Genomic DNA, 24,115 nt, shown 5'->3' with positions numbered 1-24,115 from the left:
TCTTTCTTATTGAAAACCATATTCAATCCAAAAACGTTACGCAATAAATTTCATTACATTATAAGACACATGCTTTTGGCAATTGCCACCTATCATTTTACTCCTCTAACGGTTCGATTGTGCTGACTATAGACAATAATTTATTGTACAAGATTCTGATTCATAAAAAAAAAATAATTGAAAAACGAAGTGACGTGAAAGTCACATCTGCAATACATAGAAATGTTGAAATTCATATTCAAAATTTCCCTAAGAAGACCACCAATTCATATCCAGGTATCCTCTTAAACCAAAGAAATTTCCCACTACCTTCCCCTCATACCTTATATTCACCGCAACACATTGCTTTCTTTGGTCAGCACAAATTTGTGCCGTACACAGATGTACCTTTTATAAGCGAGAACCCAGAGAGTCTTTTTGTGAATATCACTGCATCTGATTTTTATTTTTTTTTTGTGATTTCTGCCAATATGTGTTCCGTACTAAACCCAGATGATTTGCAGAGGATTTTCACAATTCTTGATAAGAACAGTGATGGGCTTGTGAGTCTGGAGGAGCTGAACTGCGTTTTGGAGAGAATTGGAATGCAATTCAGGGTTCAAGAGCTGGAGTCAACTGTTGGAAAAACAAGCCTAAACTGGGATGAATTCTTGTTCTTTTACGAATCTTTATGTAAGAGAACTGAAATGGTGGGGGAAGCGGCAGAGGCAGAGGAGGAAGATGATGGTCTTGTGAAGGCATTCAAGGTGTTCGATTTGAACGGCGACGGATTCATCTCCAGCCACGAGCTACAAAACGTGTTGACAAGATTGGGATTCTGGGATGAAAAGAGTGGGAAAGATTGCAGAAGCATGATTTGTGAGTATGATACCAATTGTGACGGTGTTATTGATTTTGAAGAGTTCAAGAACATGATGTTGGGCACCAATTCTTGATCCCTGTATATATATATATATATATATATGGTCAGCTTAATTACACCTTGTTCTTAATGCCAAATGTACTGATGTTCATAATCATTATATATGGTCTATGTTCATCAAGGTTTCATGTTCTTAGAACTGGTGTATTTTAGTGTTAGATTTGGTGTTCTTATTATCATAATTATCAACAGTTTTGCTTGCAAATCTCCTCTCTGTGTTGCAAAATTATAAAAACAGTGCAGAATGGACTTCATATTTTTGTAAAACGTGCTGTGAATGGTTTTTTTTTTTTTGAAATACCACTGAGAAATATGTTTTTCATTGGAATAAGCCTTGAGCACACATATGCTTAACCCAGCCGATTGTTAACCGAGCCACCTCTCCTTAATACGCTGTAAATGGTTGCTTAACTTTATTGTTGGTTTTTTTTTTCGGGAAAATTGGTGATAAGTCCATATCTTAAAAATGTTATTCCAACAAGAACACTCTCAAAAGTTTTATTCCATGAAGTCCATAAAGTTTAAAATACTATTCCATAAAGGACAAAAAATTAAAATATATGATTTTATTATCTAAAATTCTCTTATCTTCATTCTCAAACATGGCACAAGCCATGATTCATCTCTAATCTCCACCAGAATTTTCGTCTCCATCATCGGAAGCTTCGTCCTCGCCCCCATGGCTTATTCGATAATTCTATGGCATTTTCAGTGATTTTTTATCCCCCTTTTTTTTTGTATTCGAACTAGATTTACTCATACTCACCACGAGGCTTATAGATCTTGTTGTTCTCCTTTGATCTGTCATCACATCATTATTTTCGACATTTTCTGTGATAATTTTCGTGATTTTTTGGTTCTGATGAAAGATTTGCAGACTGCAAATGATATGTTATGTGTTTTGATTAATTTGATATCTGTCAAAATGTTATCTGTTTTGTTAAAATATTATCTGTCCTTAATGAATGGTATCTGTTTGAAGTTACAAAAGGACCAAAATCGATAACATATCAAAACAGATCTAAAACAGATATAATATCTACAGATTCAGATTCATTTTAGAAGAATATTTACAGATAAAAAACATATATAATATTGACAGATACAAAACATATATAATATCATATACGAAACAAATATAATATCTGTAGATTTAGATCCGATTTCAGATGAAAAAAATAGTTCAAAAAAGCAATAAAACCTCAAAGGTGATGCGCCTAGGTCCGTGGAGTTGATTAGTGGTGTTGATGGTCACCGGAGTTGGCCGTATTGGTCGGATCTAGCTCTTTTCCAAAGGTGGCCGTGATTTCAAGAAGCTTTTCCGACAAATCAAGTGATAATTGATAGCCGGTGATGACTGGCCTTTGATTGGGCTAACCAAGAGCTTCATTTCGATAGTTTGTTCGTCGAAAAGGATGGCTGAAAGGCCAATTTTCGGTGGTTAGTGTGAAGGAAGAAGAAGAGAGAAAAAGAGAGAGAAAAAAAGGAGAAAGAAGAAAAAAAGATCTTATGGATATTTTTATCAACTTAATACAAATGTATTTTTTTGTAATGATTTTTCCGTTTTATCCTTTTTGGAATATATAAGTCCCAAAATCTCTTTTTGCCTAATTTCCCTTTTTTTAAAACATGCTCTGAAAAGGGTGGATAAGAGCGACTAGTATAACAATTCTTCCTGGACGTGTCCATGAGAGTACTCATCCGTTATAAAATATTCGATTTAAGTAATTAAGTCATAACTATTGTACTTAAAACAAGTCTATAACTATAACCACAACCCTAACAAAGTTGAACAAAACCTTTGATTTGCTTAAAACTTTCATTCTTCTAGTACTTTGTAGTGAGTTCCTACAACATCATAAACGACAAAATCTAAAATGTTTGTTCCATTCCTTCCATATATCTTGGGACATTTCTAAAATATTCTAGAGACCATTGTGAATAAACTATATATATATATATATAGGTTGAGAAGATCAAACAATTTTTGCCTGTTTCTGTCTTCATATATCTTTGACAAAGACAAAACTCAGAATGCAACACACACACACACAATACACTAATTAAAGGAAGGCAACATTCTTAATTTGTGACCTTTCCATGCTTATATATCCTAGTCTTCTTTTCCTTGCTACCTCTTTACCTTAAATAATTTAATATTTTGATACTTTTTCAATCACATAACATTACCCTTGGCTTGTGTCAATGCCACACCCATGTAGTTGGAAACTGGAATACATAAATACATCCAAGTTGAGAATATACATTCTCAATTAAAAATTTAAATAAAGTTTGTTATGTTAATTAACACTCTCTAGATTTGTATATACAAGTTAGAAGAGAGTCAAATTGCCCATTCTCTCCCAATCACATTTTCCTTCTCCTTTCTCTTTTTCATGAACCAGGATAACAAGGTTTCAACAGTGACGTACGTACGTACCAAAGTTTTTGGGGGTCCCGAACGAAATTTAAAAATGAGTTCTCTAGAGGAAAGAAATTTAAATATCATATATTACTTAAAAATATGAATTGTGCAATATTTTGAAATGCATAATCACTAATTATGATGTAATCAACTTTTTTTGTCAATTCAATAGAGAATATATCTAACTCATTTAACATTTCTCATGACTACTATAATATGAATAGTCTAATATTATTTCAAAAATATAGGACCCGAGAATTTGGGGGCCTTTGGCGACGACTCATCTCACCCGCCCCCAACGACACCTCTGGTTTTTCAGATGGTGATAGAAAAGTTGGCTAGGGTTGGCATTGGTTGTTAAAAGTAGTTAGTCAACTTATTGCAATGTACATGCATGGACGGTTTAACTATCTTCCTAGAGGCTACAACATGCGTGCGTCTTGGGTCGCTTGGGTGGATTCCCTTTAGACCATTCGATAGAAGAAAGAAAGACAAAAAAAGGAAGAGACTACAACATGCATGCGTGTTGGGCGGATTCCCTTTAGACCATTAGCTACATATATCGGTCCATCGTAATGGAAGAAAGAAAAAAACAGGATGGTTGACTTGTACGGGAGTGCCTTTTGTTAGCTTCTTAGAAATTGTTCTGGTTGACTAATAAATATGAGCATTTAGGCTTCACAGGCCCACATAATTGAATAGAAACTACAATAGATGTGAACCATCCATCGTGCAAGACAAATCTATGCAAAATTTGTGGCCTCTAAAAGGGAATTAAATAATATTAAGTTACTGAACGACCAGGTCAGTCCTAGATACCAATCCCGAATCCGAAGATAAATGTTATAGCATAATTATTCCCTCCGTCCCAATCCAATTTAATTTGCTTGTCATCCTTTGAAAATTTAACTTCTTAAGGAGACATCGTTTAATATAATTCAATTACACAAAATAATTATATTATTCCAAATTTACCCTTATTTATGGTGTTATTTTGTTTTTCTTCTTGAAACAAGGGTAATTAAAGTTAGAAGGATAATTTTGGAATATAACAACAAAATTAATTAATGAAAAAAAAGTGACACTAATTTTGGGACAACCCAAAATAAAAAGAATGACAAACAAGCAAAATGGGACAGAGAGAGTAACATAATTACTTATGTCTACTATATATAGTGTTAGATTCGCCAATGATGTTGCGGCTTAGTGGTAAAAAGTCTTGCACTCCCTCCCATTAGGGCTCAAATCCCGCCAAAGGCATGAGTCTATGCATGAATTTTTTGTGTGTTGCTTGGCCTGCATAGTTTGTGGGATATTGGGAAGATCTGATGCTTTACACAATATTATAGTATTATATTCTCATTTTGGAAAAAATAGACAAACTTTTGTCGAACAACTACACGTTGTTGGAAAATTAGCTCAAACGAAGGCATAGTAATTGTAGCGAAATCGTAATTGATGCAATTTCAGGATTGTTATAAATAGAAGTTGCGAAGCTAAGGTTTCTATGTTGTAAGAATGAGAGCCCTAGAGAGATAGAAAAACCAAGAGGGAGAGTTTGTGTTAGCAAACTTTTGAGATAGACTTTGTTTTCTCATTGTAATCTTCCGCAACATGGTGAAAACCGATATATACTGCCTGTGGACGTAGGCTATTGCCAAATCATGTAAATCTCTTATGTTCTTAACTACTATGCTTTGATTCTATATCTATGATTTGCTCCATTTGTTATTGGTTTAATAAATTTTTATGTATTTTGTTTTTGGCTTTGATTTTAGCACAACAGACGAATTCGTCTACTTAGAATAATACATTTTCTTTTCTTCCTTCCTTTCATGAATCACACAACACAATGTTTCCACTGGTGACGGAAAAGTCGGCTAGGGTTAGCATTGGCGGCTGAAAAGTAGTTAGTCAACATATATATAACGTATATGGATATTTTCTTTGGACCGTATTAAAATAGAACAAAAAAGGGATTGTTAGACTTGTATAAGAGTCCTTTTTGTCAGCTTCCGAGAAATTATGATCATTTTTTTTAAAAGTCACCGACCTTGTATCCATATATCCAATAAGTTAGGTAATTACGGCCCGTAGACACTTGGATCATCATAAAGATGGAGTACAATCAAGAGGACTAAAATCAAAAAAAAAAAGAAAACACAGAAGAACACAAACATTAAAATGACAATCACCGAACACTCCCGCATGACATTGTATTACACCAAAGAACGTCGAACAGCCGCCGAACGATTTCGCACTCCACTAGTCTACAGCGAGTAACAAAGACTAAACAAGAAAAACAACAAACAGATTACACCTTGGAGCTACATCAAGGATCTTGACTACCCCTTCTACAAGAGATGTTGATCTCCCTCAAATATGAAATTCTCATCACTATAAAACCAAATATATGTCTTCAAATCACACCATAAACGTCTATGATCGAAGATCCGCGACGGATGGAGGAGATTTATAGTTGGAGATGAGGAACCTTGCAAAATTCTTATCCAACACAAAAACATAAAAAAAAAAGAAAAAAAAAGATCAAGATTGAGAAATGATATATTAAACCCATGGGAGGTGGAGGAAGAGTCGGATATCTCCTCCTCAATCGGTTTTGAAAATGAGAGGAAGGGAGAGGTGAGAGGTTTTTTTAGAGAGAGGGAGAAAGTTTGCAAAAATATAATTATGATCCATTTGACTAGTGAATGATGAGTAATAAGTTGAAATGATGATTAATCTAAGGTCATATTATATAAATCAACTTTGAAAATCAATGGTCATCTATATTTGTGTTGCAATCATTGTGTAAGTTAATAGCTTCAATAAGCATGGTTATTTTGTTTATAATAGTTACAATATTGAAACCCATGGCCTCGGTTGCTTTCACAAAATGAGTAGTAGATCAATTAATGGAGATAATTATGACATTTCAAATTTTCAATGAAATGGTGGACGAAGGAAATTATACGTTATAGCTCTAATAGGGATCCCTGTAACTTAGGGCCCGTTTAGTGTACAATTTTGACAGTAAAATATATTGTAAATAATAAATGGTTATAATAAATGATAACAGATATGGTTTCTGAAATGCTAGTAGGGGTTTGATGTTTCTTTTGCTAGAAGCATATATGGTGTTAAAATTGTTGTGTAAATTACATGAAGGGCATTATTGATTTAAGTTATAACATATTTAAATAAATAACAAAATAATTTATAAAACTAATAATAACATTATTTAATAAATTATAAATATTAAAATATAATATAAATTATTGTTAAGTATAAATTATAATACAAATTTTTTGCGAAATAATAGAAATAATAATATAAATTATTTTCTAATTAAATTACGTGGGACTTAAGAAAATAAACAATTGATAAAGTTTGCAATTATTAATGTAGAACCCACGTCAGTTTTTTTGAAGAAAAAAAATCGTGTCTACGCTCACGAGAAGTAAATGGAAGGCGAGGGTATTTTCGTCCCAAGATTGAATATTTGAGGGTATGTAAGTAAATGAAAGGTAAAATGGTTTTGAAATGGTTCCATTCTTCACAATTTGGGAATTTGAAAATTGACAATAAAATGTCAGAAAAATGTTTCAGTTTTTGAACCCTCAAATTGCCGTTTGGTAGATGTTTACCATAGATTATCTTAGAACAATAAATTATGGGTAAAAATTGTTCACCAAATGGGGTGTTAATGTTTACTTTTGGAGATTCCCATTTAAAGGGGCATCCATAACTTATGGACGCCATCATAAATCACGGGCGCTCGCAACGAAGAATGTGCTTATATATAATTCAAAAACTCTATATATCTTGAATAATTTCTTTCATAACCGATCATAACAATATTACGTTATTTAATTGCATTGAATTTTGATATTACACTGTGTAATTACATTGACTTCAGTTATTACGTTATCTAAAGACGTTGATTTTCGTTATTATGTTCATGTTATGGCTGAATTTATTAGGGATACGTAACGCTACCGTATATAATTATATATATGTATGTATATTGTCCTATTCAGACCTCGTAGCTTATTTACTCAGTCAACTTGATCAATGATTAAGCCGAATTGATCAAATACATTATTGCTTGTTAACTCCAAAAATGGTTAATTATTTATAGTTTCTTTTTTTGAAGGACTTGTTTTGGAATTTGATAAGGAATTCCAAAATCAATTGTTGGAAAATTATTTTAAAAAGTAACATAATTTTTGAATTTAAACACAAAATGGTTTTATTACATGTAACTAAGTCTTGCTCAAATGAGACATGTAATTGTTTATTTATGAACATTCAAAACTAAGGGTATGTTTGGTCTATTTGGAGTAGAGGATAAAACTCTGTATCGTATAAAATCATCCTTTAATAAAATTATCAGGTGTTTGGTGGTTTTTCAAAAACTCATGATAATATAATTTTATACAAAATGATGCTCTTATACGATGCAGACCGTATAATATTAAAACACCTCCAACACGTTTTAATTTTATACAGAGTGCTTAGGATAAAAGATAAAACGTCAAACGACAAAAAACACCCTCTTTGAAAAACAAACTTTAACCACTTGTCACTTTATATACTGTCCATACTCTAAAAAAAAGTCTAACAAAAAAAAATCTAATAATTTTTTATCTTTAAATTTTCATATAAAAACTAATACGAGTAAAATGATTAAAAAATAGTAATTATTTTAGTTAGGGGTACTTCAGACATATTATCACATATCTTATACTATTGATTTGGTGCAACAACAAACCAAACAAATGTGTTGTATAAGAATTATATTATACAAGCCTAATATCATGTTTTTTTCTAAACACTAGATAAGATTAAATTATACATAAACTTATCCAATGATTAACTTATACATAGCATAATAAAATTATACTATCCTATATGAAGCACCAAACGGAGCCTAAACCTCTAATCAACATATGACCAAGATCTGTTCCAAAAAATGAAGACTTCATCTAAGTCCAATATTTTCTTTTGGGCACAGAAAGCTGGTCAAGAACAATCATCTGAGAATTGATAAAAATACATACTACTATCCGACCGACTTCAAAGCTGAATCCTTCTGTGCAACAGTATTAACTTGTTTGGAGAAATAGGCTTCATAGATTTCCACCACAAGCAGGGTATCCTTCTCCACAAGCTCCCCATACTCTTCTCGCTTGCTAAGCTTGTCAATATTATCGGTGATCATCGACAACGCAGCATCAATCACATGGTTTGCATTGTGCTGGTGCGCAAAGGCATAACTCCTAATTGAATTGTCCCAATTCAATTCGGATACAAGGAACTTCTCACAATAACCCTTGAGAGTCTTCACTTCACTCGATATATTTCTGCCAACATGAATAAGTCATAGGCCATCTGCTCATCAAGGCATGCTTCGGCAGTGTATAAGTAATTCACAAATGCACGAAGTGCATCATAAGACACATCACTTATCTTAATCATGCCACTCTGGCTATCCTCCATCTCAGTCTCAATCATTGCTTTAAATACCGGGGAACGACTCATCTGATTACACAGGAAAATGATTAGATGCTAAAACAAAGACAAATAATTTCACAGCATTACATTATCTATGCAGAGATTAGAACGCAGTGGCATGTACTGCCCTACTAAAGTACATCTACAATCGCTTAAATCTATCCTGTGTACATGACAATTTCAGGATTTCTAAAACTCAAGTTCACCTCGGACGACACAAAGTACTAGCATACGAATGAGAATGCTCTCCGCTAATAAAATGCATCCAGGAGGATGAATATATTTAACTAAAAAATGTATCCTTCAATTTTTATTTATCACGATTCCCTCAGATTATGCCTGATTCTGTACTGTATATGCTCGTGCAATGTTCAAAATCAAATGATTTTACACAAAATCAGCGGAGCGGGTGGCTACTGAACAAGACGACCTTGTGAGCCCGGACGGGCACGGGCACACCAGTGGAGGAGTCATCGGAGGCGACCAAAACGACATCGGTAAACGAAGGCCTTTGCTGGTGTTTATCGAAGCACAAGAAGGCAACTCTGGCCTTGAGATCCTCGATCTCCCGTTTCAGCTCCTCCTCCGTCTCACTCGCCTCCTCGTAACACTCTTTGCAAGTTCCTGCGTCGTCTGCTCCGTACTCCTCTCTGCACGATTCGCACCTCATCCTTCTCTCCCCAACCGTCTTGCTCTACGGTTCAACCCTACTGGACTGAGACCGGTAAGGTAGCTGTACAATTTCGTAATTCAATCAAATAGGCACATAGCTTTGATTTAGGCTATTTACAATATTACACTTGTTTAAATGATATTATCGATGTATTGAATGGCTAGAAGCCTTAGAACATATGTACAATACACTTTGAATGCAGTAACCAACAGTTACTAACAATTTGATGTGGCTAAATAATATAATGCAACATATAACAAATAATATACACGTGGATCTGGGCCAATGAAGGATTAACTCACTTGGACCGGTATTGTGAGAAATGAGATTAAGACCAAAGGCCAAATATGAAACACTGAGGCTTGATAGACAGTTTGTCCCAAACGATGAGAAGAATAAACCCAACTAGAGCATCGAGCTGTTGAACGAATAATGTAGAAGGAGAGCTTGAGAGACTGAAGCTTGAGGACGACAATCAATCTAAACTCTCTTCCAATCAGCTCAGCTTGACGACAATCGAACCCATTTCAATGAGTGAGTGATACCAATTACAGCACTTGGATTTCAAGGATTTTTTTTAGTGAAGCAAAAATAATATTGCTTCTTTAGATCTCCATGAACTTGTTAGTTCTTGAAAATTTGAATTCTCCTTAGATTTTCAGAATCTCAACTTTATTTTCAATTAACTCTTATCCGTCTGAAAAGATAGATAGAGAGGCATAACTCTAAGAGACGGGGGACGAAGAAAGAGGAGAGGAAGCTCGCAGTAGCCTCAGTTAGCTGTTCAAACACCTTTCTTTCCTATGCCACCTAGGCGGAGTGTAGTGACTGAGCCACAATTCTCCTTTCTGCAAGATATTTAAATTGATGTTTGAGAAAATAAAAGGTCTATACCTGTATTAAGGCTGAATGATAAGTGAAATGAGTTAACATAAATCGAAGGATGAAATAGGTGAGTTAAATATTATTTTTATATTAAATTTTCGATATGTACATTTTAGTCATTTTCTAAAGGGACATTGTTGTCCAAAAATTTTAAAAAAAATTATGGAGTTATATTTAACAAAAACTACAGTGTATTTAACCGTCCCCTCTACAGTTTCACAGAATCACAACTCAAGAACACTTCACATTAGCTCCTCTAAACTATCCTCTATAACTTAAAAAAATAATGATATAAATAAATAAAAGAAAAATATTAAAAATATATTTACACATTTTATGTATATATTGATAAGTGCTAAAAATGTACACTTTTAATAATGAATTATTAAGGTATTTGTTACATAATTAAGGCTTAAAGTGATTATTACACCATTAAAATACAAATATCATTCTTAATCACTTTATATTTGTTTTTATATTTTCAGACCCAATTCATACCAACCCATATTCAACATTTGCTGGCCTATTTTGTGAAGATGCCATTTGTTTGTGTCCACTACCATCTTGACCCATTTCTTGATTATCATTTGGCAGCCCATCACTCGAATTTGGCTCACTAGCCCACGTTTAGCCATTTGCCAAAGCCATCACATGATTTGTCAACACCATTACCATTTCCACCTATACATATATACTCATATATGTATATCTCGTCTTGACATCATTTCATGCTTGACAACCACCCCATTTACACTTCACCATATTTTCTTCACTTACACCCTTTACATTTATGGCGACATCTTCTTACACTGACATGGTCGGCCATACGTAGCCTCCATCACTCCCATGCAAGACTTTCATCCATTTCAAATAAATTTGATTTAAAATTCTCAACGAATGGATAGCTCTTGATTTCTTATAAATAGAGAGCTAGGGAGAGAAGAAAAAGGGAGGGACGAAATTAACACAAGACAACACTGAAGAAGAGGAGAGGCTTTCGGTCAGCATCAAGGGGTTTCTCATTTGCTTATTGTCATATTTTCATGAGTTATTTTTATTTATTGTGTAAGCTTAGCATGAGGAACTAATTTTGAATAAATTTGGTTTAAATAAATTTGGTTTGATTAATTGTTAATTTATTTGTGTTATGTCAAGTGTTAATTCGCTATGCTTTATTGATAATTAAATCATGATGTTTAGCTACCATCTAGGTTTGATTACCATGATGCAAATTGAGACATATGCCCATGTCCAATTTGAGACCAGCTTCTTGCAGTCAACACCGGAGTTACTTAGACATAAATGTCATATGCTAGGGACTTTGTGATCGCTACATTAGTTACCATAGATCATAATGCGTTCTTGATTGTCCTAGCCAATCCAGATGTCCATGGATGGTTGCAATTAAGGATAGACGTGATAAGTTAGATGCCCATGACTATTACATAAATTAGGGGATTGATCTTTGACATGCATGAATGAAATGATAATTATCGGCTAAATAATTTAAGTACAATATAGTTGGTGAAATCGGTTCCTTAGTGTTTGTCTACTTGTGTTAATTCTTATTCATTTTGTTTCCACTGATAATTAAGAAGAGTTAGAATTGTAGATATTTAATATTCAGTCCTTATGGATATGACACTCGTATTTGTCACTTCTATACTACAATTGATTCGTGCACTTGCGAGTATAATTTGGGTTTTGAATCGTTATATTTTTAACAGGTCTTAAATATCACATCATATATTTTGTTCAGTTAAATATTTCAACAGTCACTTTCCAATGGTCAAAATTTTAAACACCACTTTTCAACGATCAAAATTTCAAACATCACTTTTCAATAGTCAAAATTTCAAAAATTATCTTCCAGCGATCATATACTTTTTCTATAAAAAAAAGAATTGTAGTATATTATTTTCAAAATACCATGAGCTTTCCAACCACATTTCTTCATCTCTTATCTCTTATTCATTATATTTTCTTTACGTAATGAATTCTTTTTTCAAGTGTATACAAAAAATTTATAATGATTCATCTCAAGCTCTTCCTCTGAGGATGACTTTGAAGATGTTTTAGTTATGGAATATGAAAGAAAATGATTTAAGCGTAAAGAAGGATCAACATCACGTACTGGTTCTCGTCAACAACATTCGTTCATTGATCGTAACCCACTGCAAGGTCATACACATATTTTCAATGATTATTTTTCAGAATTACCAGTCTACAATGATGATATGTTTCGAATGAGATTTCGAATGAATCGAGCTCTATTTCTTCGAGTTCAATATGCAATAGAAATTCACGAACCATATTTTTAACAAAACAAAAATACAGTCGGTAGATTGGGGTTGTCTTCTCTTCTAAAGATAACTACAACCATGAGGATTCTTGCTTCCAGAGTTGCTACATATTTCATGGACGAGTACATAAGAGTTGCAGAAAGCACTACTATAAAGAGTTTTGTGAAAGCATTTATTTCTGTATTTGGCAATGAGTATATGAGGAAAGCTAACAACAACGACATTGAACGACTGGTAGCATTAAATGAAATTCATGGATTTCTTGGGATGTTAGGAAGTATTGATTGTATGCATTGACAGTGGAAGAATTGCCTGACTGCATGGAAAGATATGTATACTAGACATTGTCATGAACCAACAATTATTTGAGAAGTTGTTGCACCATATGATCTATGGATTTGGGATGCATTCTTTGGACTACCAGGGCCTCATAACGACATAAATGTGTTAGAATGATCCCCTGTTTTTTCTGAACTAACTCATGGACATGGCCCTACAGTTAACTATTATCAATTGTCACAGCTATACAATGGGATACCATCTGACGATAGTATATATCATTCATGGGCCACTTTCATGAAATCAATCCCCTTATCACAAGCTGTAAAGACCAAGCATTTTGTTTGATGTCAAGAAGGTGCAAGAAAAAAATGTAGAACATGCATTTGGAGTGCTACAATCATGATTCGCGATAGTAGGTGGACCTGCTCATTATTTTGAGATTGAAATACTTAAAGATATTTTGTATGCATGTATAATCTTGCACAACATGATCGTTGAAGACGAGCGACATCAACACTTTTCACAAAATTTTTCCTTCACATATGATAGATCGATGAAAGTCCTCTGCCAATAGAAGTGTCACATGACCATGCATATGAACTTCAAGATTTTATTGATCAACATTATCAAATCAGAGATAAAGAAGTTCATTCTCAACTCTAAAGTGATCTTATTGAGCATTTATGGAATATTTATAGTGAATCATAGTTTGTACTATTTTCATCTTCATTATTTTCTTAGAGAAGTTTAACTTTATGTAATTTTATGTCAATCTAATAAGAAGTTGTCACTTTTATAGATTTTCAATTGATATTAAAATATTTATAATATTGTGTGAAAATATCAATCATGTCTTCATTTGCATTTGGACATTTTTGGTAGCATTACGTATCCCTAACAATTATATACATAACCATTTATATTCAATGTGGCATTCCACCTAGGCAGCATGACATGGAGATTTTAAAATTTGAAATACAGCTCAGCAAAATTAAAATATAATAGGGACAGTTTTTGAGAAACTCAAACTCAATATATTTTTTCTTAACTTTTTCTAAAACAAAACTTTGAAACGTTTTCTCTATAAAAATACATCTTAAATATCAAAAAAATATATATATATTCGGATTCAACATGTAAAACTCTTTTCAACAAAATTTATGGTTGATATGTTTTGGATGACCGTTCTTAATTACATTATTTCATTACATTGTTTTTGAAATAGTGTATAAAATCTGCAATACTTAAAACAATGTTTTATTATATTGTGAAAATCCATAATTTATTACCATGTAATAACTTTCTAATTACATTCTTCTCACCACATATTGAAATTAATGTAAATATATTGTTTTTCAAATATGATGTAATTATTTGTATAGCATGAGAAATCTCATTATTTATTTTTAAAATATGGAATTATTTGTATAACATGATAAATTCTATTTTTTTTATTACATTGATGTTTATCAATACAAACGTTCATTACATTATTTGAAACTCTTATTACATTATTTTTTATCAACACATACCTCTATTACGGTGTTTCATACTCTTATTATATTGAAATTTGATAGTCAACATAGAATTAACATTGCTTCTCTAACAGAAAGTTAATATCATAACAATAACTTATTGAGAAAAACAATAGAATTAACCAATTGGGTCTTAAAAAATTGAATTACTTATGGAATTACATCCAAATAAAACGGAACTCTTGTCTGGTTTACAAAAAGTATTGGAATTATATCTAAAATCATGTTGTGTCACCATTATACTCACATGCAATGACAAAGTTATAATGTTACTGTTTTACAAAATATATATTTTGACTTACTTTCTTTAAATTTTGTTGTTATTTTAATTCCCCATTGTTTACCTTTATCAAACAATATCAATAAAAAAAATATATCAACATTATACCCATATGCAATAATAAAATTATAAAGTTACTATTTTAAAATAGTAACATTATAAATATCTATATATATATATATAAAAGTAGAAGACATCTACCCCTTTTTTTCCCTCCCAAACTTCCAACTTCTTAATCCACATGTTTAGTTATTGTAATGCTTAGTTAATCACATTTTAATCCTTAATAAAATAGTTTTTTTTAAAAGAAAATTCTACACAACAACCTGTATGACTATCTTCATCCTTATAGATAATTTTATCACCTTTTTCAAATTTTAAATATTAGTTAGTAAAAGTTCAAATTATATCCAAATTCCAACAACTCACAAAATCTTTTTAATTTGGTTTAAATATAAATACAACATATATAAAATTAGAAGACAATTCAATTTTTCGATGTAATCCATCCATTGCATTCGTACAAAATATAAACCAACATAATTTATTTTTGAAATTTTAATACTAAATTATATTTTTAATTAATATCCTTATCACTCTATCCATTTTTAAACATAATTTTAATTAATATGTAAATATTTTTGAAATTTAAATATTGTTGACTCAAATTCCATTCGTAGATATTAATAAATTTAAATAATTATATTTAAAAGTGAAGAGTTCAAATCATATCCAAACTAAAAACAACTTCTTTTTAATTAAATCAAATTTCTTTGATATCAAATCAGCTCATAAAGTTTTTGAAAAGTTAGATAAATTTTTTGTTACTTCAATTCCATTCGTACATAATATAAACCAACAAAAAAATATTTTTACAATTTAATCCTAAATTTTATTTTAAATTTTTATCCTTATCACTCCATCCATATTTGAACATAATTTTAATTAACATGAAAATTCCGAAAATTTCACAATATAATAATAAATTTGTAACCTTTTTGAAATTTTAAATATTATTTAATAAAATAATTAATATTGATATTGAACAGTTCAAATCATAGCTAAACAACTCACAACTTCTTTTATTAAAATCAAATTTCTTTGATATCTAATCATCTCATAAAATTTTTGAATGTCAACCGATGTCCATTTATGTTTTTGATTTAATGATATAGATAATTTCTAATAATTGTATTGTTATTAACAAATATCAACTGAGTAAAATTTATCAAATTTCTTTGATATCTATGTAGAATAATCAAATCATAAATATGTTGAAGAGTTGGATAAATGTGATCAAGTTTTTTTTTGTGATTTTTTTTCATGTGTAGATAATATTACATTTTAAATAAATTTTCCAATTTAAATTTTAAAATATTAAAAATCTTATGATAATATTGTCTTTTGAATTTTGAATATGAAAATATTGTCTGTAAATTGTGAGGTTGACGTATTCATCAAACATGTCCTCATTGTCTCTATTTTCTTTCATTTCTTATCTATTGTATGCTAAGAATGGCTTAAAGGTTTGACTATATTGATGCTATTACCCATGATAGGTATGATTGAAAATTGAAGATTCACATTATATGGTTATGGATGGTTCCAAACTTTGTTAGGCCTGATCAGACAAACACAATTGAGCTTATTCTTATGGATGAAAATGTACTCTTTGTCCATGTGTTGAAGGAGAATCACAGTCTACTTTGAAAATTTTACGTGGTGTTTGTAAAAAACAAACTCCAAAGAGTGTTTATATTGACAACGTGATAAATCTTTCTGAAAATCAATTCACACCCATTCTTGGGAGTAGTAGAAGCATTACCTGCAACAACTGATACACATTCCAAAACACCATTATTAAATCAATCGAACATCATCTTCAAGAAAACAAAAGCTGGGAAGCATATTATTCATGATAAGACTATGTTACAATCCATTGCATTAAATGATATGATCTTTTAACATTTTTGATATAGTTTTCAGAAAGCAGAATTATCATTATTTTTTTACAAATGTTCATATATCTGAGATCAATGAAGTTGGTGCTGCTGAAGGTATGGTTTTATCAATACAGTATGCATGTCTAAAAATTTACTTAATTAATATTTACTTCAATAATAATGTTTCTATTAATATTCCAATTTAATAATTAATAAATTAAATTGATTTAATTTGTAGCAAATCTTAAATAAGACAACATCATTATATTCTAATGATTCCACCCTTAATTATTTTGACATAATATTTTAAGATTTTTATGATGTAGTTTCAATAAACAAGAATTGTCATTATTATTTTTACAAACCGAATTCACAAAAAAATACATTTCAAAATAAAATTTATGTCATGTTAATATATTTATGATTTTATGCAGATGGACAGAATGATGTTCATTTATCTGATGTCAATGAAGTTGGTGCTGTTGAAGGTATGGTTTCATCAATACAGTATGCATGTCTAAAAATTTACTTAATTAATATTTACTTCAATAATAATGTTTCTATTAATATTCCAATTTAATAATTAATAAATTAAATTGATTTAATTTGTAGCAAATCTTAAATAAAACAACATCATTATATTCTAATGATTCCACCCTTAATTATTTTGATATAATATTTTAAGATTTTTATGATGTAGTTTCAATAAACAAGAATTATCATTATTATTTTTACAAAACGAATTCACAAAAAAATACATTTCAAAATAAAATTTATGTCATGTTAATATATTTATGATTTTATGCAGATGGACAGAATGATGTTCATATATCTGAGATCAATGAAGTTGGTGCTGCTGAAGGTATGGTTTTATCAATACAGTATGCATGTCTAAAAATTTACTTAATTAATATTTACTTCAATAATAATGTTTCTATTAATATTCCAATTTAATAATTAATAAATTAAATTGATTTAATTTGTAGCAAATCTTAAATAAAACAACATCATTATATTCTAATGATTCCACCCTTAATTATTTTGATATAATATTTTAAGATTTTTATGATGTAGTTTCAATAAACAAGAATTATCATTATTATTTTTACAAAACGAATTCACAAAAAAATACATTTCAAAATAAAATTTATGTCATGTTAATATATTTATGATTTTATGCAGATGGACAGAATGATGTTCATATATCTGAGATCAATGAAGTTGGTGCTGCTGAAGGTATGGTTTTATCAATACAGTATGCATGTCTAAAAATTTACTTAATTAATATTTACTTCAATAATAATGTTTCTATTAATATTCCAATTTAATAATTAATAAATTAAATTGATTTAATTTGTAGCAAATCTTAAATAAAACAACATCATTATATTCCAATGATTCCACCCTTAATTATTTTGATATAATATTTTAAGATTTTTATGATGTAGTTTCAATAAACAAGAATTATCATTATTATTTTTACAAACCGAATTCACAAAAAAATACATTTCAAAATAAAATTAATGTCATGTTAATATATTTATGATTTTTATACAGATGGATAAAATTATGTTCATTTATCTGATTTCAATGAAGTTGGTGTTGCTGAAGGTATGGTTTCATCAATATAGTTTCAATAAACAAGAAATATCATTATTAATTTTACAAATTACTGAATTCACAAAAATTACATTTCAAAATCAAATTAATTTCACGTTAACATATTTATGATTGTATACAGATGGACATAATGATATTCATTTATCTGATGTCAATGAAGTTGGTGTTGCTAAAGGTATGGTTTCGTCATAATAGTTTGCATGTTCAAACATTTACTTCACTGATGTCTGTATTTATTTTTCAATTTAACAAATAAATGTCTAATAATATCATTGAAATATTTGTCATTTGATAACATATATTATAGGTAACAACAATGGTATGAGCTCAGAAGATATAAGCATTGATTCTGATATTGAAGGTAAAACTGACGTGAAGTTATTAAACTATATTAATGTAATGTATAGTTGTTCTCAAATAACATGGCTTCATCATATTCTAATGATTTTCACCCTTAATTATTTTGAAGGTGATTATCAGTCGGACCAAATATATCACAAAGGTTTGTATTTAATTTTTCATACAATCAATTATGTATTTAGTAAATGTTTAGTTTATAATATTGTTGTATGTTTAGATGATTTATATTATTACAAGATGTCATGTATTCGATTGTAAAGTATGTGATTCTTAAATCTTTAACTTCATTACTTGTAGACTATTGGGACATTGGTAATCCGGTATTTGAATCCGGAAGCTGTGGTGCTCTATTTTGGTACAACGAGAGGATAGGGAAATGCAGGAATACAGCAACTCCTAAATTTTCATTGTGTTGTATGCAAGGAAAAGTACAACTTCCATTGACAAAATAACCTCCGCAACCATCAAACGATCTTTTGCACAAAGGGGATGCTAAAAGCAAATATTATTTGGACAATACCCGAGGTTTCAATATGATGTTTAGTTTTACATCGATGAGAGGAAAGATTGACAACAACGTTAAAAAAGGATCAGCACGTTTTACGTATGTACTTAATGGACAAAATCATCACATGATTAGAAGTTTATTACCCAAGTCAGGTTCAACCTCCAAATTTGCTCAGTTTTATATGTATGATATTGAAAATGAGGTTGAAAACAGAATGCATGCTTTCAGGTTTTTTAACTATTCAAAATATTTTCATTGAAATTATTGTTTTCTTTTTATTTTCTTATTATTTTTCGTTATAAATTTTTTATTTAAATAATTAATTTTGCAAATCAAAAGATAGTCTAGTAACATTTGATCATAGAATAATCAATGGCCTCAAAACAATGCTAGATGAAAAAAATGTTCTCGCAAAATCATTTAGAATGGCAAGAGATAGGTTTAATTCAGAAGGTCTTGTGAATGTCAAGCTTAGGCTTATTCGGAATCAAAACTCCGATGGAGATATTGATTCTAATAATTTTGAAAGAGATATTATATTGGAAACACAAAGTGGACTATTGAGACGAATTAGTGAATTACACACTGCATACATACCTTTGCAGTATTCGTTACTTTTTTCATATGGTGAAGATGGATACAGAGATGATGTTCCACTAAGAGAGCAAGAGGGTACTTTATCAAGAAAAATGAATAAAGTAACCATGTGACAATTTTTTGTATATAGGATTCAAGACAGGAATTCTGAAGCTGACACAATATTATGCTCTAGAAAATTATTCCAACAGTTCATTGTTGATGCTTACACCATGGTTGAATCGCAACGATTATGTTTTATTCGGTTCCATCAAAAATAATTGAGAGCTGATATATATAAAGGTTTGTCCGAAGCAGTGCTGAGAGGAGAAACAAATCCTTCATCGATTGGAAAACGTGTGATTCTGCCATCATCATTTATTGGGAGAGCGAGATATATGATTCAAAATTATCAAGATGCAATGGCTATTTATAGGTGGTCTGGCTTTCCTGATCTATTTATACCTTTCACTTGCAATCCAAAATGGTCGAAAATTGTGAGATTTTGTAAGAGAAAATGCATAAGACCTGAAGATAGACCAGATATACTATGCAGAGTTTTCAATATCAAATTGGAACAATTGATGAATGACTTAAGGAAGAATCAAATTTTTGGAAGAGTTAATGCTGGTAATTCAATTCTTGAATCTTAATTTTACGAGAACTTATCATTTGTTATTTTTTATTTGATCATTTTTACATTTTTTTTCGTTAGCATATATTATTTATCTGTTATTCTTTTTAAAATGTTGTTTACTAACTTATTCTAAACTCAAATTCATTTAGTTATTCACTAATATATTCTAAACTCGATTGTTTACTTATTTTATTTCCATTGGTGTTTGTTATAAACTGAAATTAATTTAATTCATATGGTTTTGAAATGTAGTAATGTAAACAATCGAGTTTCAGAAACGTGACCTTCCACATGCTCATATTTTATTATTCTTACATCAAAGTAGCAAAGTTCAAAATGGTGAAGATATTGATAAGATTGTATCTGTTGAGATTCCAGTTGTGGAAGATGATCCTAAATTATATGAGCTTGTAAAAAATTACATGATTCACAGTCCTCATGGAGCTTCTAACCTACAATCCCCATGTATGAAGAATGGAAAGTGTTCTAAAATTTTTCCTAAAAAGTTCAATGATAGAACATTTATTGATCCAGATGGGTATCCTATTTATAAAAGAAGGGACAATGGTAGGACAATACAAAAGAAAGGAATTGTCATTGACAATAGGTATGTGGTTCCATACAACTCATATCATGCTCATGTCAATGTTGATTGGTGCAATCAGTCAAGATCTATCAAATATCTATTTAAATATGTGAATAAAGGACATGATAGGGTTATTACTTCCTTCTATCGACGTCAAAGCACTGAACAAGGAGATCATAACATGGATGAAATCAACATGTACTATGATTGTAGATACATATCTCCTAGCGAGGCATCTTGGAGAATTTTTGCCTTTAACATTCATTACAGAAATCCCTTGGTCGAGCGTTTGTCTTTCCATCTTTCAAATCAACAAAATATTATTTTTCCTGATGATGAAGCAATAGACGATGTTCTTATTAGGATGGGATCTCAACAATCAACGTTTATGGCTTGGATGAACGCAAATAAAGTTTATGAAGAAGCCAAGAATCTCTCATATGCTGAATTTCCTACAAAATTTGTATGGAGACAACAAGAGCGTCAATGGTTTCCAAGAAAAAGAGGATTCTCAATCGGAAGAATTTTTTATGTACCTCCAGGTAGTGGTGAAATGCATTATCTTAGAATTATGCTAAATATTGTTAAAGGCTCTACATGTTACGAAGATTTTAGAACTATAAATGGGGTACACTAATCTTCCTTCAAAGAAGCATGTTATGCTTTAGGATTGCTTGATGATGATAGAGAATATGTTGATGCTATCAGGATATTATCTCATGAATCTATTTGTTTCTCTAATTTTGTCCAAGTGCATGACTGGACCAGAATATGTGTGGGAGCAAACATGGTCTTTACTTGGAGAAGATATGCTTCAAAAACAAAGGAACATTTTACATATCCAAGGTAGTATTTTTTTTATCATCAAATTCTGCAATCTTACTGATATATATTTTTTGTCAGTGATATTATTTATTAAATTTTACTAATATATATTTTTTTGTTAGTGATATTAAAATTAAAATTAATGATATTCTATGTTGAATATCTATAATATTATGTTCTCCTTAATTGAAAATATTTTTATATGTATTTGTGTAATGTTTTCAGATTTGCATCTAAGTGAGGAAGAGATACAAGATCTTACTCTTACAGATATGGAAAAGTTGTTAGAAGCAAACGGAAAAAGTCTAAGGGATTATCCCCCAATGCCATTCCCAAATGAAATTTATCTTGCAAAAGTTCAGAATAGATTGATTCAAGATGAGCTCTCCTATGATAAAGTTGCCTTGGCGGAAGAGTATAAGTACCTTCTTTCATGTCTCACCGATGAACAAATGGGTGTTTATGAAACAATAATGCATGTTGTATCAGTAAATGAAGGAGGTGTGTTCTTCTTATACGAATATGGAGGTACAGGAAAGACTTTCATATAGAAAACACTTTCAACAGCACTACGATCAAAGGGTGAAATTGTCCTTACAGTTGCATCGAATGGAATAGAATCTCTGTTGATTCCTGATGGTAGAACAACTCATTCTAGATTTAGAATTCCTTTAAATATTAATGAGGACTCATGTTGTAATATCAGACAGGAAAGTCAATTGGCTCAACTAATCTGTAAGTTCAGGCTCATAATATGGGATGAAGCCCCTATGACTAACAAATATTCATTTGAAGCTTTGGACAAGACCTTGAGGGTTGTTCTTAGATTTACAAATCTTAAAAGCTTTCAGCAACCTTTTGGAGGTAAAGTTGTAGTTTTTGGGGTGACTGTAGACAGATTTTGTCTGTTGTTCCAAAGGGGACAAGACAAGACATCGTGTTCGCAACGATAAGCTCTTCATATTTGTGGAAATATTGCAAGGTTTTAAGATTGACAAAAAATATGAGGCTTCAGACGAGTTGTCAAGATTCAGCATTAAGCAATATAAGAGAGTTCTCAGAATGGATACAAAAAATTGGTGATGGTGAAATTGGTGATCATAATGACGGAGAGGGAATTGTAGAAATTTCAGATGATCTTCTTCTTAAGGACTCAGACAATCTCTTGGCAACAATTGTTGATAGCACATATCCTTCATTACTTCAGAAAATGGGAGATTCTAAGTATTTGCAGGAGAGGACAATTCTTGCACCTACAATTGAAATTGTGCAAACGGTGAATGACTTTATACTTTCGTTAGTTGCAGGTGAAAAAATAACTTATTTTAGTTCCGACAGTGCATGCAAAGCAGATGTGATGTCGATAGTCATGAAGATTTATACACAACTGAATTCTTAAATTCCATTACATCTTCCGGTCTTTCAAGCCGTGAATTAAAATCGAAGGTTGGTGTTCCAGCAATGTTGCTTAGAAATATTGATCAGAAATTTGGTTTATGCAATGCAACCAGATTGATAGTGACACAATTGGGAAAACATGTTATAGAAGCTAAGGTTATTTCAGAAAGCAAGGTGGGTCACAAGGTATTTATTCCTTGAATGGTACTATCCCCATCAGATTCTCGATTGCCGTTTAAATTTCAGAAAAGATAGTATCCATTAGCTATTTGTTTCGCCATGACAATAAACAAAAGTCAAGGACAATCACTTTCTCATGTTGGTTTGTATTTGTCAATGCCGTTTTTTAGTCATGGCCAACTATATGTTGCAATATCAAGGGTGAAAAGTAAGGATGGGTTGAAGATATTGATTGTTAATGAGAAATGACAATTATGTAAGACTACAAGCAATGTAGTATTCAAAGAGGTGTTTCATAATTTAAAATAGTTATGTCATGTTATTGTCAACTTTGTATCATTATTTTAATTAATGTACATAATATCTCTTCACTTTTCCTAAACCTTTATGTGTGATTTCTTTTGTGATCAAATATTTTAGTAAAATTATAAATTTGTTATTATTCGTGTATCGCATAGGTCCTAACACTAGTTAACGTTAAAAGAAGCTACATCATCCGCAGATGTAAGAATCTTTAAAACAAAGTTAGTGGACGTTGGAGAAAGAATTTCAAGAAGATCCTTAACCTGCAATACACAAAGAAAACCAACAAAGAGCATTAAGGGACACAAATTTTGAATGACCCCAAATTATCAAGGGGTTAAGTTCAAATAGGACATT

The 24,115-nt window shown here is 30.9% G+C and overlaps 1 protein-coding gene and 2 pseudogenes across 2 annotated transcripts; 2 read left to right on the top strand and 1 right to left on the bottom strand.

Annotated features, from left to right (window-relative positions):
- The first annotated feature begins 207 nt into the window (after positions 1 to 207).
- Positions 208 to 1,127, top strand: LOC120017218 (probable calcium-binding protein CML44). Of its 2 annotated transcripts, XM_038870368.1 has the most exons (2): positions 208 to 276; positions 504 to 1,127. In XM_038870368.1, exons 1-2 carry the CDS (start codon positions 223 to 225, stop codon positions 933 to 935), a joined length of 486 nt encoding a protein of 161 aa, XP_038726296.1. In that variant the 5' UTR covers positions 208 to 222; the 3' UTR covers positions 936 to 1,127. The 2 variants fall into 2 exon arrangements, with proteins under 2 accessions (XP_038726296.1, XP_038726297.1); XM_038870369.1 differs by lacking the exon at positions 208 to 276 and having other exon boundaries at positions 293 to 1,127.
- A 7,285-nt stretch (positions 1,128 to 8,412) lies between these two features.
- On the bottom strand, positions 8,413 to 9,534 carry LOC119979874 (annotated as a pseudogene).
- A 3,269-nt stretch (positions 9,535 to 12,803) lies between these two features.
- On the top strand, positions 12,804 to 23,764 carry LOC119979873 (annotated as a pseudogene).
- Positions 23,765 to 24,115: the final 351 nt, after the last annotated feature.

Source organism: Tripterygium wilfordii, chromosome 15 (genome assembly GCF_013401445.1).
Source record: "Tripterygium wilfordii isolate XIE 37 chromosome 15, ASM1340144v1, whole genome shotgun sequence".
Taxonomy (NCBI): domain Eukaryota; kingdom Viridiplantae; phylum Streptophyta; class Magnoliopsida; order Celastrales; family Celastraceae; genus Tripterygium; species Tripterygium wilfordii.
Note: the sequence above shows the minus strand (reverse complement) of the source record. Positions and strands in the feature narration are given on the sequence as shown.